The sequence below is a fragment of the Electrophorus electricus genome, chromosome 12 (assembly GCF_013358815.1).
Source record: "Electrophorus electricus isolate fEleEle1 chromosome 12, fEleEle1.pri, whole genome shotgun sequence".
NCBI classification, from domain to species: Eukaryota; Metazoa; Chordata; class Actinopteri; order Gymnotiformes; family Gymnotidae; genus Electrophorus; species Electrophorus electricus.
In genome coordinates, this window is record NC_049546.1 from 31,237 (window position 1) to 50,555 (window position 19,319).

At 39.1% G+C, this 19,319-nt stretch overlaps 1 protein-coding gene across 4 annotated transcripts in view; it reads right to left on the bottom strand.

The window, feature by feature from the left end:
- Window positions 1-175: 175 nt before the first annotated feature.
- LOC113588764 (INSC spindle orientation adaptor protein) overlaps window positions 176-19,319 on the bottom strand; it is a 34,431-nt gene continuing 15,287 nt past the window's right edge. Inside the window, exons 1-13 of one of the 4 annotated variants that reach the window (XM_027028106.2) lie at window positions 13,860-13,959; window positions 12,820-12,822; window positions 10,876-11,233; window positions 10,513-10,565; window positions 10,099-10,222; window positions 9,645-9,758; window positions 6,435-6,560; window positions 4,301-4,487; window positions 3,814-3,992; window positions 3,416-3,482; window positions 1,416-1,571; window positions 772-848; window positions 176-605 (exon numbers count right to left, since the gene is read on the bottom strand). In XM_027028106.2, coding sequence (XP_026883907.2) covers window positions 477-605; window positions 772-848; window positions 1,416-1,571; window positions 3,416-3,482; window positions 3,814-3,992; window positions 4,301-4,487; window positions 6,435-6,560; window positions 9,645-9,758; window positions 10,099-10,222; window positions 10,513-10,565; window positions 10,876-11,233; window positions 12,820-12,822; window positions 13,860-13,867 — 1,581 coding nt within the window. In that variant the 5' untranslated portion in view covers window positions 13,868-13,959 and the 3' untranslated portion in view covers window positions 176-476. Of the gene's footprint in view, window positions 606-771; window positions 881-1,415; window positions 1,572-3,415; window positions 3,483-3,813; window positions 3,993-4,300; window positions 4,488-6,434; window positions 6,561-9,644; window positions 9,759-10,098; window positions 10,223-10,512; window positions 10,566-10,875; window positions 11,234-12,819; window positions 12,823-13,859; window positions 13,960-19,319 lie in introns of those variants that run through there. The other 3 variants (XM_035532240.1, XM_027028105.2, XM_027028107.2) reach the window with 3 other exon arrangements.

The following is a 19,319-nucleotide window of genomic DNA, read 5'->3' on the forward strand; positions in this document are numbered from 1 at the left end:
ATTTTAGGGTTTTTTTTTTATTTAATCACTTTCTTGTATATTGTTTCTTTTTGTATGGAATTTTCTTGAACAGCTGTTTCCATGGTTTACAAAGAACAAGAGCATGTATATAGGTCGAAACACTGCATATGAGACACTTTAATAAATGAGGGAGCTTAAAGTACCTCTGGACAGACCTTTATTAGATGAATTTATTACTGCAATTGGTATTTGTGATTAGAAATAAATTAATCATAAATGCATAAAATCCAATATTTTTCCATTTTTAATTTTTAATACATAAATATTTATTTTGTACAGGTAAAACCAGGTTGTTTCATCTGGTAATATACACTCAGAAAACAGTACCCAAGTATTTAAAAGTACAAATGTTTTGTGTATGACAAGTTTAGTATGTATTATGAAAATTACAATATTATTCCAATCTAGTGGCATTTACATTGATGAGTTCGTCTGGCAAGGACTTTGAGGTTCACTCAGACAAAGCTTTCCTCCATATTGGAACAGAGCAGAAACGAATCGACAAGTCTTGGTTTGATCAGTTGCTGGTGATCCGAAGGGGAAATGCTCTCTGGACATCCAGTTGCTAGTCTCCTCAGGGCAGCCTGCAGAGAAACGTAAACAGAAAGTTGTGGAGCTGACAGAGTGAGGGAGTCATGGGTTACTCTCCTCTGAAAATCCATGAGACCTCTTCACTTATAACTAGATATAAGCGAGGGGGTCCCCCTCACCCAGTACTCTATAAGTAGTACTCTGTGTTGTGTATCTTACCAGGCAGGCTACCAGCACTGAGTCACTGCTGTTTCTCTCCGCTGGAGAGCGACAGAGCTCAATGAGGCGAGGTACAGCTTCAAACATAAAACAACATTTACACCTGCACCTTCAACACAAACATGCACACAGACACAGACACACACACACACACACACACACACACACACACACACACACACACACATACACACACCACACCTTCTCACAGTACAACACACTAGCAGAAATAATGCATGTTCAATACAAAAAATAATACATTCTCGGTCACTCTGAAGACTTCAATTGTCAGATTGTTATTCATGCAATACTGATGAAACACTGATAAGTTTTAAAATACATGGATATAGCCAAATTTAAGATGTATGTATGTGTGTGTGTGTGTGTGTGTGTGTGTGTGTGTGTGTGTATACACACACACACATACACACACTTTCAATGGTCTTATAGACATTATGGGCAGCTAATAATATCGAAATATTTAAGAACTGTCCACAGTGTAATGCCTAGTTGTGATTTACCATGTCTCTTCTGAAGCTGCAATGCACTGGTGTCTAGTCCTCTGAGTTAATATGAACACCATTATAATTTTCCTAACTTCTGTGTGTTGTATATAGTATGTGTGGTATTGTACTGGGCTTTACCTTGAAGGTCTATGGCTGCCTGGGCCACATCAGGGTCCTTACTAAGACGTGCCAGTGTGACGGCTGCCTTTTGCTGAACCCGCTCGCATGCAGCACCCTCTGATGGATTGGAGGATGAAGGTTTCTCACCAAGCAGCAGGAGCAGTCGTTCTATTCCTGTGGAGAATAAATGAAATGAAATGAAAAAAATTGGAAATCAACATTCATTAATCAGACATTATTATTGACATGTGAACATTGCCCTTTTCAACATTTACTTTATCAGTAAAGTTGAGCCTGATGTACATGCTCCCATAACAATGGATCCCAGACGGGGTGATTTTCTGATTACCACAATTCACAATCCCAGACCTCTACAAGGTTTTTATGTACCTCTTACACATGGGTGAATAATACCTGTGGTTTTAAATAAAATATTTGTGTCCAGCTGGACTTCTAGTCTGGCCTTCCTGTCCTACCACTGGTTTCACCCTGTGAGTTAATGCTGGGATATTTTTTTTATGTGGTCTTGGACACAAACACCTATATATTAGTGTTAATTTTTAAATATTTTTCCATGATTCTTTGGACTGAAAATCATTGTTTAATCTTTTGAAACCGAAGCACATTAAGATTGTGGTTGCCATTGTTTTACTAGCGTTAACCTTAACCCGGAGTTTTACTAGTGCACCACAGAGGAAACATAAACACTCAACAGGAAGAACTGAGGCTCTCAGGCAAACGCAGGCTGACGTGTTCTAGATGGTGGAACAGAAGGAAAATTAAAGCTGACCAAAAATTGGCTTTCCCAACTAAAAGTGGATCAGGCTACCAAAACAGAAAGTGAGAGAAATCCCAAGAGCTGGAAGAACTTTGGTGAGAACATTCTTTAGGTTGTCATGCCATACCTGCCTTTCATAAGAACACTAAACAAAAACACAGGCAAGAATATGAGCTGTTCTTAAGAAGCCAGGAGGGCAGGTGTAGATAATTGGCCCTGATTATAATCAGGGTATAATATACATAATCCAAGGTAATTACAGGGCAGGGTTGGCACACTCTTGAGACAAATTCCACAGCTAAAATAGATATCTAACTCTAGAATCACCCTTTTAGGTAGATCTCTTGTGTATGTGCTAATGTTACAGCAACACAGAATTGTGCTAATGGAAAACACAACTGCATTGCCCCCTCACAGCCAGTCACTTCCTAACCCATAAAGTCCATATTGGCCTCTCCAGCGATTAAGCCCATATCCAGCTCCACTGGCACTGATAATATATACTCTGTGCCACTGGTTCTGCATTGATTTTACCTACTATGTCACGAAGTATTCCCCAAAACTGCAGATTCATGCCTTCCCAGTGACAACCAGCCCACTGGCATCATCAGTGTGTTTTGAAACACTTGTAGGTGCCTGGTACATATGCATGAATTTTATTTTTAAATTACAGTTCAGCATTTAATACAATAGGTTACCACCTTCAAGGCTTTTTGACAATCTTCATAAACTTAACAAACATAAACATAAACAATAGTCTTTGTGCTGCTGGATTCTTGATTTTTTTTGTCAAACAGAAAGTTTCCACACCTAGAGATGTTAACACTGGTGCCCCTCAAGGCTGGGTATTGTCTCCCCTGCTATACTCATTATTTACCTGCAACTGTATTTATAACTTAGAATCAGTCAAGTTGTTTAAATTTGCAGATAATACAACATTAGTAGGACTGTAGCACACAGGAACATGGTTGAATATTTAGAGGAATGGAGTGAATATTTAGAGGAATGGAGTGAAAAACTAAAACACTGATAAAACAAATAGTAGTTGAATTTAAGACCTTTGGTCATTAATGGTCAGGGAGTGGGGAGGGTTGACTCCTATAGGTTCCTTGGGAAGGCCATTAGCAAGTCACTCAAGTAGGAGGACGACACTGCTGTCTTGCTGTGTAAAGCCATTAAAGCCTTTTAGGCTACATTTATTTTCCTGTTTGTTGGGACTTTGTATGTTTTTTTCACATACCATTCTCATGTAAAACATCTGAGGCTGACTGCTCCAAAACAGACAGATTTGCCAAAATCGTTACAACCTGAAGAAAGAAAGTCAAAAATGCAAAACACATAATGTGATTAACATGTGCCAACAGACAGCCACCAAAGGAGTTTGTCCAGCCCCACCCCCTTCAACTTTTTTTCCCTGTTTCCACTTTATTTTTGATTTGCTTTCATTTTCTTCACCTCTGTTAATTATTGTTAGTAATAAATTAATTAATTTGTGTGAGAGACGGGTAATGTGTGGGAGAGCAAGTGCAGACTATAAATATTTGTATATGGGGTGAAGCACAAGCTCAGGAGAGCTCTGACTGTTTAGGGGAAATCCACCAAAAAAAGGTCCAAAACAACCAAGGACAACTACACTACCTGGTCTTTAGAGTAGGGTGTGTCTACTCGCTGGCGGTCCCTGCAGGCCTGGAGGAGAATGTGAACAGCATTGAGCTGTAGAAGGATTTCACATGCCATGCTATCAAAGAAGGTGATGTTGGCCAGAGCTGCTGAAGCTAAGAGAAACACCTCGCCACATGATGCACTCTCACAGAGCTCTGTAGGGCACACACACACAAAGATGAACTACAACATAGACACATACTGATATAACTACAACATACAGACACACCTAGAGATATAGCCAGCTCATGTAGTTAGGGTTAGTTACAGGACCCCTGGAGGGATAACAAAAGCATCCTTGCCACCCTGTAACTAACCTACATGAGCTGTGCTATATCTGTATAATCCAACATCTATATAAAAACACAGAAAATGCACAGCAAACACACATACATGCAGGCGAACAAATGCATACAAACATGTGCATGTGAAAACAGCCACAAACACACACACGCACACTCACTAATAAGAGATGTGACGATGTCCTGCATGCTCTCTAGGAAGCTGGCTAGGTTCTGTGTAGCAGTGTGTTGTGTAGAAGTGTCTTGTGGAGAAGTGATCTGAGCCACAACTGCAGCTGCCTCTGCTCGGGCTGCTTCTGCACAAGCCTCATCAGTCAGGATATCAGCAAGACACAGGATACCATCCACCTACACACACACACATACACACACACACACACACACACAAGCCTCATCAGTCAGGATATCAGTAAGACACAGGATACCATCCACCTACACAAACACACAAACCTCATCAGTCAGGATATCAGCAAGACACAGGATACCATCCACCTACACACACACACACACACACACACACACACACACACACACACACACACACACACACACACACACACACAAAAGCCTCATCAGTCAGGACATCAGCTAGACATAGGATACCATCCACACAAACACACATGTGCACATGCGCACACACAAATATATGCCCATACACACAATTAAAATAAAGTCAAATTATACTGTTTCTTCACACAGATGCAATGTTGGTAATCCATGTTAAATACAAAACCACAAAATAAAAGAAACCCTAAATTAGTAATGATGATGATTGTGAAACCTGTTGGTTCGTTTCAAATGCATATGTAGCCTTTTAGAATTAACCACTTCTTCCCAGAGATACCACTGAGTTGCTTGTACAGTTCCTCATCACCTTATCACCCCCCGAGAGTCTTGGTTCCTCTCCAGGTTTCTTCCTCATGTTCTAGGGAGTTTTTCCTCACCACTGTCACCCTTGTCTAGTTCACTGGGGATTTGGACTTGGACATTTGTAAAGCCACTTTGTGACAACATCTGTTGTAAAAATTGTTATATAAATCAATTGTTAAGCTCAGACAGTGTTGTAGCTTAATGGAATCCTTCAACTCTGTCCTTCTGGGCTCTGCATCTTATCTTAATGTATTTTCCATCAATAGACTATTGTAAGTTGCTTTGGACAAGAGCATCTGCTAAATGCTGTAAATATAAATATAAATGTAAATGTGAATGTAAATGCATTGTTTTAGTAGTGGTGCTAATATTTTTACCTTTTGCATCTTCAGAGTGACGAGATCATTTGCATCTGTTTAATATTGGGTTAAGTGCATTCATTCAATTTTATTGTTGCATTTTCTGCATGTTGTGTTTTTTGCCATATGGGGGCATTGTTATACAATCTGATATCATTCCAAAGACAACTTCACTTTCCTGCAAAACCATAATATCACTTTCCTGTCAGTAGGGTTCCTGCAGAACTGGCTTCCTGTCATCACACCAGCTGACTCAAATGTCATCATAGTGTCATCCTTTAGTGTTGCAGTTCTCATAGAGACAGTGCCATGTGGAATTTGGATGTGTTCACATCTGCAGCCTGTGTTCTGGTTTGTATTCCCCACCACTTATTGTTGCTCAAGCGTGTCTTAGTTCTTCTTCACTGTTCTACATATTTATATCTCATGTTTCTTGTCTGTTTTGGTGAGTATCTTGATGCATTTCTTTAGCTCTAAAAGATTCTGAGTTACCAAGTTTTCATGAGCCCCCAGAGAATTTGTGTTTTTCTGAGGTTTTCTCTTGCCATTTGTACTTGCCCACACTCACTTACACACTTGTGTTCTGCCTTGTTTCACTCTGTTTTAGGATACACATTGATGTGGTTACTAAAAATTAAGAATTAATCATAAAGTTGTTTTTTTTTTCCTTTTATGACAGAAAGAAAAATTGGTTCTGGATTATATATATGTGAATCTAAGAGAATGCAGCACCTTCTGTACTGAAATTGTTACACAGGGCCACTTGGTTATTCATGATCATCCAACTTGATGTGCTCAAGTGTTGCTTCTCACTTACACAGATTTTCAAAATACAAGGTGCACAAATGTGCTCTGTGGGCATTGGTTAAAGTACTTGCGTTGTTATCAGAAAGTTGCTGGTTCAAACCCCACTGCTGCCAAGTTTCTGGGGTTGGGCCCCTGAGCAAGGCCCTTAACCTTTAATTGCTCAAGTTGTACTCACTCATAATTGTAAGTTGCTTTGAATACAGTACCTCATTCAAGAGAACATTTCTCTTGTTGAACTGAGTGGTTGGTGACACCATACCTTTTCCAGCTGGTTGATGCCTTCCTCTACACAGCAGATAGAGGCCACGGTCCTCAGGGCCTGGGCATAGAGACAGCTGAAACAGTCCTGCCTACAGATCTTTAACAAGGCCACCACACCACCTTCCTATGTATTCAAACAGCAAAAGCAGAAATTAAGGGGGTAAATTTGAAAAAGAAACCAACTTAGAAACAAGAAACAAACAAAAACAAGAAACAACCAACTTAGGATCAGATATTAAACATCCAAGTATGAAAAAAAATGTTAAAAATAATTTAGTTTTAAATAATATTTTATATTATTTTTATATTTTAAACATAATTTTATTTAGTTATTAAATACATTTATTTCTATCCAAAGTTGCATTAATTTTTCCCCAAGATCTTGATGATGGGAGATTTGGACCACTGTGCAAAATCTTCTCCAGCACATCCCAAAGATTATCAATTGGGTTCAGGTCTGGACTCTGTGGTAGCCAATCCATGTGTGAAAATGATGTCTCATGCTCCCTGATGAATTTGAGCTCGATGAATCCTGGCATTGTCATCTTGCAATATGCCCGTGCCATAAGGGAAGAAAAAATCTATTGATGGAATAATCTAGTTATTCAGTATATTCAGGTAGTCAGCTGACCTCATTTCTTGGGCACATAACATTGCTGAACCTTGAGCTGACCAACTGCAGCAACCCCAGATCATAGCACTGCCCCCACAGGTTTGTACGGTAGGCACTAGGCATGATGGGTGCATCACTTCAGCTGGCTCTCTTCTTACCCTGATGTGCCAATCACTCTGGAACAAGGTAAATCTGGACTCATCAGACCACATGACCTTCTTCCTTTGCTCCAGAGTCCAATCTTTATGCTCCCTAGCAAATTGAAGCCATTTTTTTCCGGTTAGCCTCACTGACAGGTGGTTTTCTTAAGGCTACACAGCTGTTTAGTCCCAATCCCTTGAGTTCCCTTCACATTGTGCGTGTGGAAGTGCTCTTACTTTCACTATTAAATGTATCCCTGAGTTCTACTGTTGTTTTTCTATGATTTGATTTCACCTTGCGTTTAAGTGATCACCGATCACGATCATTCAAGATTTTTTTCCGACCACACGTTTAATATCTGATCCTGTTGGTTGTTTTTTGTTTTTGTTTATATATATATATATATATATATATATATATATATATGTGTGTGTGTGTGTGTGTGTGTGTGAGAGAGAGAGAGAGAGAGAGAGAGAGAGAGAGAGAAAGCGACAACATGGACACTAATGCTTTCTATTTAACAATGATTAAAAGATGATAGAAATTCAGATTTAAAAAAAATGTATTAAGCATCTTCTTAAAAATTAACATTTTAACTTGTATTACAATTTTTTAGCAGTATAATAATACATTTTCAAATCTGCATTATTGGAGCATTATTTGAGCATATTTAACCAGCACAAAGATGTTATTGTTCTTCCAATCAGACTGCAGTCCATTCATTGAATGTGTGTATGTGTGATTGATCTAAATTTCTCTTATTTAGCTAATTGGGTTTTTGATGTCTAACCACATGCAACACAGAATTTTTAATTTGTTTTTGTGTGCTGCATTTATTAACTTTTAAAGCTCTAAATAAATAAAGATTAAATAATCTTTAGCATGATTTTGGAAATCATGCTTAGAAAATTGACAATACATGTTGGTTTTCTTCTAACAAATGATTGCATTTGTCCTCTGCTTGATCATTTGTTAAATGAACAAAATACCTCATAACTTTGATAAAACAACTCAGACAGACAGACAGACAGACAGACAGAGAGAAAGAGAGAGAGAGAGAGAGAGAGAGAGAGAGAGAGAGAGAGAGAGAGAGAAACACCCACACATACAGTGATGGAAAAAGAGAGTGTATGAGTTTAAGTATTTGTCATTTGTGCATTGGGATATATTCTTCTACATGTATAATGTTCAATTTGATACAAGTGCACCTAGATTATTAGCTTGTTCCTTTATCTATCCTGATTTATTATGTTTGTTTTGCAAATTTAGATTGAAGAAACATAATAAATCAGGAAAGATAAAGGAACAAGATAATAATCTAATAATCTAGGTGCACTTGTATCAAATTGAACATTACACATGTAGAAGAATATATCCCAATGCACAAATGACAAATACTTAAACACATACACTCTCTTTTTCCATCACTGTATGTGTGGGTGTCTGTCTGTCTGTCTGTCTGTCTGTCTGTCTGTCTCTCTCTCTCTCTCTCTCTCTCTCTCTCTCTCTCTCTCTGTGTGTGTGTGTGTGGGGGGGCATCCAACAGTTCTACTAAGGTTCATAAATTGTTTTTCTTGTCAAATTGCCGCAGAGCTACAGAAGGAAAACCTATATGTTTTGCTTTTGAAATGCCTCTGTGTGATCAAATTCAATCAGCCACTATGTGGACAGCAAAAAATTACCTGTAAGACAATCACATGTAATAACTACCATTATATCAACAAGCTTAATTATGTGGGTGACATGGCTGTCATAATGGTGAGGCCACATCCAGGCTATAACAGCTCCATATGGAATATCTGAGATTGAAGCCACCTAAGCATGTCTGTAACCCTCATACAGAGGGAAATCGCTGCTCCTGCCTTTGTGCCTGAACTCCTCCATCACACACACAACAGCGGCTGCCTCTGCACTCTATAGTAAATGGGCTTCCATTCCATTTCAACCAGTAAACATTATTTTCAGAGAATCTGCTGAGCTGCAGTTGACTCTAAATGGGTCTCTGAATGTAGAAGAATTATTTTTGTGCTCTTAGATTACACAATGTAATATTGAAACTCCTGTGTGGTCAATTAAAAGTATATATTAAATGCTAACAAACGACAGACAACCAGGAGTGTGGATGAGTGTGGATAAGTAACAGAACACCAGTTTCCCAGGTACTTCCCTAACTCAAACCCTCAGCCTGCCAAACTATGCACTGACTTTTATTTTTCATCCTGGGAATTAGATAAAAATAACTTTTAATAATACTTTATTATGCCAGAATGTTCATTTTATATACAAATGATAGAAAAATAATATGTGATAAACAGTACAGCAGTTCGGTACAGTAGTTTTTACATTAGATACAGACTCTATAGTACTGGTGATGAGATATAATATGATTTAACTGGGCTGTGCAAGTGTAATAGAGTGTAATTATGTTGGTCATGAAGCACACCATTGGCTTACCTTGGCAATGATACTGCAGAGCTGTGGACCATCCTGAGTGAGGGAAAGCAAGTTACTGATGGCATTCTCAATAGTGAACAGGTTGTCTGATTCCTCAAGCTGCCTGATCAGGATCTGTTTGAACAAAAGTTCAAATATTTATAATCATTATAAGCTGAAATACCATTTGTATAATAGTAAGGCAAAGGAAGGTAAGTGACTGAAAAGGGGGACCATGTTGAAGTAATTAAAAGCACAGTCAGTAGAGTTTAGTGGACTTTACTATGATGTGATGATTTAGTATTTGTTGTGCTACCTTACTATATAACGTAGATCTAAATGCACTTCAGTTCCTCTAACTGACAAATTGCATTAAAACATGGTCCTGCATCACATTCAGTGGCCAACATGTTCCTGTCCTCATCATTCTCATCCTGGGCTCGAAGGGTTAAAGGTCTCAGTACCATGTCCTTACTTGTATTTCATTGGCTAGCGCCATGTCAATCATTTGGCTGAAGGAATCACTGACATCTGTGAGGATCTCATGAATGGCCTCCTTCATGGACTTCAGGAAATACTCATCATCAGCGTGAAGGCACCTGTAGAAAATGTGTAGCATGTGGAGACATACATGAGATACATGTGTAGCATGTAGAGACATTCCCATTAGGATATATGATCATTAGCACATACATCATAGCACATATCATGATGATAGAGTTTTTGTTGTTTGGTTTGTTTGTTTTTTTGGTTTTTTTGGATATGATCTTCGGTGTTTTCCTAATACACTTTTTAGTTTACAAGACCTCTTAGATTTTTTGTGATCTCCAATACCAAAGAAGATGGAGCATTATGAATATAGTTACTATAGTGCAGAAGAGTTTCTTACCTCTCAGTAATAACAGTGAGTTCCATGCACTTCTCCAGCAGGGCTGTCTCATACTGCAGCACAAAAGAGTTATCAGAGATATTACAGATATCAGTTATCTTCATATCTTCACAGTTATCTTCACAAGGTCAAAGGTCACGGATATGATTCCCAGGCAGCTGAAATACTGCCTTACTGAAAAAACTGCAAGTCATTCAGGATAAGATCTGACAAACAAGATCTGATAAATGCAGTAAATGTAAATAGGCAGGCTAAAACATTCATCATTGTCTAGTGTTTTGGCTGTTGTAAAGTTGTGTTGTGGTAAAATGGAGGTTCTGCTGTTGTACAGTGGCGTTTCTGTTGTGGTAAATCTCATCTCACCTTCTGCATGTGTGCAGGTGTGCCCCTGGCACAGCTATACTCGTGCACTAGTGAGCGGACGTGGCAGTTGGCCCTGACAGCTGTGCCATGCACTCGCAGCCAGCGACCCTTCTCCAGCCGGTGGAACATTTTCCCCAGTTCAGTGCTGACCACCAGTGCCCTCTTCAGGAGTGTTTGCAGATTGTCCCGAGTCACATGGTCACCAGTGGCACCCAACCCGGATACAATGAGTTCACCCGGGCAGTCCTCATCCACACCAATGGGCTTCGACTGCAGAACACACATGCACTCCACCTCTGTCATGTGTCGCAGATCCTCCATCCAACGCTGCACAGAGTCCACTTGAATGGCATGCATCCTGATTGGATGGACACACAATTAAACCGCATTCATTAGAATTCTCTGTTGTAATGTAAAAAAAACCCAATTACTTATGCAAGCCAAACAGCCCTAACAACAAGTACAGTCAAGTGGTGCGGTCAGGGCCATAGTGGCAGCATGAACTCTGGAGCAACAGCTGATCTACAGCCTAGTCAACAAAAAAATGAAACAAGCTTTTAGAATCTGCAAATCGATAAGTATGTGGGGTCAACAATAAGATAAAATAGTCTGTTGTATTTGCTTATTGATTAAACCTACAATTAAAAAATTAAACACACTTTTCACTCTTATGAACTTCAAGAGTGATGGCAAGGCTTTGCCCTTTTGACCAGTTGCGTCACAGTGTTTCCAGACCAACAGGTTTATGGGACCAATTTTGCAGGCCAAGAATGTTTTTTTTCTTGCAAGATTTTAGCACAATTGTCATGTTGGTGGAAAAATGCTAAATATGGGAGATGTATTTAAGCAGCTTTAAAGAAAAGATTGCCAAGTAATATTAAGACCTAGTAAATAGGGTTTAAGGGGGGACAGGAATTGACATTACAGGAACTGAAATGCCATTAAAGAAAGGCAGAGGTGATCCATAGAGCAGAAGAGCCAATAAGATAAATTTATGCTAATCACTAAGCAACATCTACCCTCCCTGCCCATTCAGTGTACGGTGGGATATTGAATACATGGCCATATAGGCAAAGAGACTTTAGGAAACTAGAACATTAGAAACTGGTAGAGTTTCAATAAGGTTTTTAGTTGCTTTCAGTGAGTGACCCATAGACTAATGCTTGCATTGACAAACAGCAAGGTGAAATATTTTAGTTTTTAGCTATTCTTTCAGAATGCCAAAATCATTATTTAAAAGCTCAGTGGTTCAGGTACTTGACTGGTAATCAGAAGGTTACTGGTTCAAGCCTCACAGTTGCCACTGTTGTGCCCTGAGCATAACCATTAATCCTCAATTGCTCAAGTTGTACTCAGTCATAACTGTAAATTGCTTTGTACAAAAGTGTCAAATAAATGTTAGAAATACTGTGCCTTAGAATTGTTAATGTGAGTCTAAATTCAAATAAGATAACATAGCAGACAGTTATAAAAGTCTTTCTAGATATATTACTTATGTCCTAGTAAAAAAACACGCATGAATGTTGAGCTTAACAAGTTAACAGATAACATTGTTAGTGCTCAACAGCATGGATTGGATTAAAAGAATCTTCACTGTTAATGACATCCAACTAATATTCAAGCTTCCCCTGGATACAGACGCTTTCACCTACTCTAACTACATACGTCCACCGATTCTCTTATGATGATGCTTGTAAGACTACACTGAATTCCATAGTATTACATAAGACATGATTATCAGTTAAAATTCAGAAACAATACAACTAGCAAGAAAGAATAAAGAATGTCATTGCAATAAAGAATTAACTGAAATAAGAAAGGATTCTTATTTTAAAGTAAAAATCAGATAAATATGTGTTGGATGTAGAAAGAAGGATAAACAATATAACACCATGGTAAGGAAGCAAACACTGATGATGTTTGGTACAAGTGGTGGCCAATTACCTTCTGAGTGCCACCCTCAGTGATGGACCAGACAGTGGCGGCAGTGTGCAGGGTCAGCCAACACATACAGGTCAGAAGCACAAAGTGAATAACCAGCAAGGTAACCACTAGGTCGCATCATGTCCACAATGAGGGTGCTTCCCACCCACACAGTGGCAGTGGCAGCTAATCAGTGGTAAAACCCAGCTAAAAGGAGAGTGGGAAAGGTTGCTGTCTCTTAATTGCATCATTTATATCAGGAGCTGCAGCTCTATGTCCCCTCAGCCTCAACCAACACTCATTTGTGTAGCCAAATTTAAAAAACAAACATCCACCCAACTGAGACGAAAAGCACTGATATGCTTCCATTAAGTAAAAAAGGTAAATTTATCATAATGGCAGTGATGGTTGGTGCATTCGGGAAATGAAACCATCAAACTGTGATACAGTCTAAGCTCCTACCCAGTAAAACAAACAACTTATTTTCACTTTGTATGGTCTCATTAAAGAGATACTTTGTAATATTTTGCCAGTGTTTTTATATTGTAAGATTAACGAAAAGCTATTGCTTGAAAAGTCCTCTCTGAAAAGTGTTTTTGAATGTTGTTTCCATATTCATTATGGCCATATATTTCAAACCATGTAGCACACACATTTTAAAATTGGGTGTTTAATCAAATAAAATTCTGTTTCCACCCAGTTTATCAATGCACAATAAACACTTTAAATTCACCACTAAACATTCTAACATTTTAAATGTTATCTTAAATATTTGTTTAAATAACTTTCTTACTACTTTCATAAATATCAATGCTATTTGCATCAAATTATACATTTTCATTTTGATGATATATAATGTTACATTTTCATGCTCATATATAAACATTATTTGAGCACTGGAGGACGCTCTTAACAAAATTACCGTCTCAATTTCAACTTCCACCAACAACAGCAGAGCAAAAGCCCTCAGCTGAATAGAATAATCATGATAATAGCTTTGGTTTATATGAGAGGATGAAATACCTGCTCTTAAGCAGAGGACATTACAAATATTTACATACCCCAGCATTGAGAAGTCAGTAAGCACAAGGCCTTTAGTCTGCTGGAGTGGTCTGGGAGATTGAGCTACTCTTCCTCTTGGGAGCTGTTTATACAAAGAGACAGAAACCTCTACTGCTGTTGCTGTGTGTTCTGGAGCAGACCTCTGTTCCTCTCTCTCTAACTACAGCCTGGCTAACTATAGACTGCCCAAGCCCAGACCTCAGCTAACCAGCCATCCATTTTGGGAAGCAAGGAAAATGTTTATTTAAAAAATTCCCCCACAAAGGGTGGTGTCATGTCTTGACTTATTTCACCCTGTTACAGATTCATCAGTTGCACATTTAATTATTCATTTGACTTACTATTGTTATAACTTTATTATAAAAAATAAAAAGCAACTTTAGTAATTTGCTAGTTTGCCACCCAGTATAAGAAGGGATAGAGAATAAACTGCATGGGAACAGACTCTACACTCTACACCAACAAGGTGTTGCTAAGTGCCTCCAATAAAATGTCAGGTGAGCATATAGATGACAGACTGTGTATGAAAGCCAAAAAATCCACTTTCACCAGTACTTTCAATTAACCCTAACCCTAACCCTAACCCTAATCCTAACTCTAATCCTAATCCTAACCCTAACCCTAACTCTTCTCCATCTTGTCCTGAGTGTGGAAGGAACCCAGAGAAGGGAAGAAAGAAGCAAAAGCCTGAACTGACAAGCCACCAAAACAACTAATAATAATAATATAATAATAAGTTCCATTTATATAGCACCATTCACAGACACAAGGTCACTTTACAATAACAGTGAAAAAATAATAAATAAATAAAATTGACACAAATTGACATAAACAACACAATAATTAACAAATATGGATAAGAAAAGAGGTTATGAAAAGAGTTGTGTTTTAAGTTGAGATTTGAAGGAGGAGCAGAGACAGAGAGAGGTAAAGTGTTCCATGGTTTTGAATATTTCTAGGAACAGTTTCTAGGATTTGTCTATTTTTAACAGCATCTCCAAAGATACTGTCAAGCCAACACAGTGATGACTGATGGTTTTCAATGTTTGAGCGAATTGCTCGAGTAGGGAGATGGTAAAAGAGCGGTGGACACTGCATTTAATACCAGCCCTGGATGGCAAGGCAAGAGTGGCTTATGTAGCTATGAGTGATGAAGAAGCAGGAGAATACAAGGAGGTGAAAGCAGCAATCCTCAAGAAATAACTTATTAATAATATTAAAAAATAAATAATTATTAATCTTAATAAAATTAATAAAGAGACATACTGACAACAATTTCAAAGCAGAGCAGTCTGTGAGGGTGAGTCACCACAGGAGTAACAACATGGCTGAAAGGATGAGAAATGGATGTACCACAAGACCAGAACAAAAGAGAAGATCGGCAGCACAGTCATCGTCAAGCAATATGTAAAAGTGGTTAATCTATATTCTCTAAGGACAGAAAAGGCTGTGGAGCTAGCAGAAGTGTTTGTCTCTCCTAGACAGTCAGGAGAATACCAATTTGGTGACTGCAGAGATAGCTGAATAACATCAAGAAACAGTAAGGGGGAGGAAGCTGAGATAGGAGTCCATTCGGAGGTGAAAGAAGCAGTGCCAAATAAAGTCGCTGGCAAAAAAAAAAGATATGAACAGGAGAGCAGCACATGGAAATAAGAGAAGGAAAGCTGAAGACTCGCAGTTCAGGTCTTTTAAGTGTGGACAGTTAACCCATCAAAGCAAAAATTGTCTGAGCACCAGACAGTGTGAGAATCAAATGCACTATATACCAGATAATACAATGGAGAAAATTGAAATAAAGAATCTCTGATCATGATGAAAGTCAGGAGACGTTAGTATAAAGCTCTCCAGGTTACTGCAGTAAGTCGGCCGCTGGTCACAAAGACGTGCCTGCCGAGTCAACAGTCAAGTCAAACACACAAGTTAAAAGTAAGATGTATCCATGGAGACAAGTAGACATTCCAAACGTTGGAACTACAGACAGAGATACAAGGCCAAACATACGATCTGAATGTAGGTGTCCTTGACAAAGCACCATATCCAGTAATACTATGGAGAAACATTCTGGTGCTGATAGACCTGCTAAACGGTGAAGCATGTAAAGTGGAAGTAATGGTTGTCACACAACAGCAGAGTATCAGCATAAAATAGAGCTGTACACAGGCGGATGCTGAACAAATTGTGATATTTTGATATGCAGAGGAATCCAGAGGCTGAAAATCTAAAAGAGAAAGATAGAAATAAGAGCAATGAGTCTTTCCCATTAAAGAAAATAAAAACCCAGCAAGTTGTGAACACATTGAAACAGTTGATTGGAACTCCAAACGAAATCCTCACTCATCAAGTGATGGTGTCATGGTGTCATGGTGTAATGACATGATGGTACGATGGTGTAATAGCGTGATGATGTGGTGGTTTGATGGTGTGGTGGTGTAATGGTGTGGTGATGTGATGGTGTGGTGGTATGAGCAAAAGCACTCATACTGATGCAAACATCAGAAACAAGCCTGCTGGATAAATGGAAGGGACCATACAAACTCAAAGGATGCACAGGGCAAACAACGTACCAATTGTTGATCCCAGACAGAAAGAAGGTTACAAAGGTTTCACATCAACATGCTGAGATGATGGTGAGAACCAAATGTAACTGAATTGGAACAGTTGTGGATTTCAGTAGTGGAAGATGAAAAATAAGTAAATGGGCAATACTTTCCAGAGACAAGAGGTGAGAGCAGATCTGCGACTCTGTCACTTAAACCAAAACAGTGTTGCAAGTTAAAACAGGATCTTACAGAAAGTTTGTTCAATGAGGAGCCGGGAAGGACAGAGGCAGCCCAGCATACCATCAGGCTGAACAAAATCAAACTGACAAATCAGAACAACTGCAGGGTGCCGCCCCTTCTCCTAACAGAACTGAAGATGGAGACGACCTCAACAACTACCACAACCTGACAATCTGGCTGAAAGGAATTACAGTGGCAGGAACAGAGATCCTGCCCTGTGAAGAGTGGAGGCATTGGATAGAGGATGATAAACATCATTTTATTGTACATAGCACCATTACTTGAAATACAACTGGACTGCCCAATGCTTATTGATTTCTCATTACAACTGGGTCTACTTATGACTTGCTTTACCCATCTCGGGTCACCTATCACAAAGAACATGAAGGCAGATGCACTGTGGAAAATCTATAAAATTAAAACCTCATCTCCTGCATCTGCGCTAGTCACACAGCCCTCCTGCTTAATCACTCTTATTCTCTAATTTAACCCTAACCCTGCTTAATCACTCCTATTCTCTAACTTAATCCTAACCCTGTTTAGTCACTCCTATTCTCTAATTTAACCTAACTCTGCTTGACCACTCCTATTCTCTTCAAAATTCAGTGAGACAGAGCTTTGGGTAAAGGACCTGAGGACAAACTTCCTGACAGGCTCTATGGGTCTCAGTCACTATCAGCCTGGCTAATTACTTAGGTACACAACAATAATCCAGTCCTCAAATCCCACCCCCACATCCTCCTCCAATAATCCATTCCTCTTTCCCACCCACCTCAACCTCCACCACACCAATAATCCACTCCTCAACCCCTATCCCCAGCCAATAATTCTCCACCAATGATACACTTCTCATACCTCTCTCCTACCCGCCTTAACCTCCATTCCATCTCTTCATCCACCCTAGCTTCCACCATTGTCACATCCCTAGCACACCCCGAGTCCTTTTTTCTCTAGCACTAGAATATGCTACCAATACATTCTTCTCTTTCATTATCCACTGTCCTCTGCTCCTCTCCCAGACCAAGAAAGTCTTCTCATGCAGCTTCTTGGTTATCAGACATCCTATGTAGCAACTGGAGAGAATTAAAAGCAGCTAAAACAAAGTGGAGGCAATCCAAAATTGACACCATTCTCATTTCCTATCACATTCATCTAGTAAATTTCTCCTTTGACTGATGCTACAAGGAAAGGCACAATATCTGCCCACACAAACTCCATAATGTCTTTCGCCCTCTTCACACCCCTCCCTCTTCTCCTTCAGCATCCTCCCTCACAGCTGATGGTTTTTCACCTTTTCTGAAGAAAAGATTACTAAAATCTGTCAATGCTTTCCTCTTAATAGTTTTTTAAATTGCAGCATCTGTCACCCCTTCTATTGCCTTATTATGTTTGTCAGAACAAATCTAACAACCTTTCTGATCCAGTAACCCTTCCGCCTGCCTTTTCATCCTATCCCTTCCATGCTGCTCCAGTCCGTCTCACAAGACTTGTTCATTCCATCATGATTGATTCCTTGTCATCTGGTCAAGTACCAAGGGCCTTCAAAGCAACAAGGATCACACCCTGTAGAAGGTCTCACTTGACACCTTAGCTATCTGCAACTACCAACCAGTATCACTTCAGTCCTTTCTCTCTAAAATTCTTGAACATTCTTTTTACAGTAAGTTGTCAGTCTTACTGTATGAATTACACTTGTATCTGTTACTGAGAAGCTGCATGCTGCTATATCAGCCAGGCTGCTGTCAATCCTTGATTTTTCAGCAGACTTTGACACCAAGTTTCTCCTGTGTATCCTCCCAAGCAATGGAATTACTGGCACAACATGGCAATGGCTGTACCCAGCCCCACTGGCACCATTAATACATATTTAGTACCCCCAGTTCCACACGAATTTCACCCGAGTCTAATATTAAAGTTGATGTTAATGACATAAAAACAATTATAATTTTTTTTTTCTGATGGTGATCCCTCTAATGGAACACATGTTTGCCACCAGGAATCATGATGCAGAAAAAAGAACAGCAACATCCAAGTAACATCCAACACGGAAGTTCAATGTGTAAGGTGCCCAAGAGATCAACATAGAGTGATCTAAACACAAACAAAATAAACATCAATATTATGGCCATTTTGTTATTAGATGTGTGAGTACAGTTGTTCCACATATAATCAATGATCAGTTCGCATGATCTGATGCTGGCTTTTCTCTTTTACAGGTACCTTTACAATGTTCCTTCATCCTCTTAGATTACAAACGTCTGGACCTAGAAAGGAACGTCATTGACAGCAGCATTCCTATAAGACTAAGTAGAAGTCGTACTCTATCCCTTTGAAGGTCTCTTTGAGGTATGAGGTGTTACAACAGTCAAGGTGATATTTCATGGTGTCCTAACATCATCACAATCTCCATGCAGGTAATATGATATATGCGCAAGTATGTGTATGTGCAAGATAATGAGTTATATCCAGGCATGTGCAGTATGTACATCTATGTCCAGGTTAGTGCATCTTTCTGTGCCTGCACTCAACTTGCACACTTGAGAACATAGAGCATAAAATGACAATGGCATGTAGACATTTTCTAGGTGATTGTTTCAGCAAAACAGAGAGGGGGAAGGAAACAAAAATATTGAACTGCAAGTTAATAAACTGTAGTACAGTGTTTGTGAAAGCCAGTGA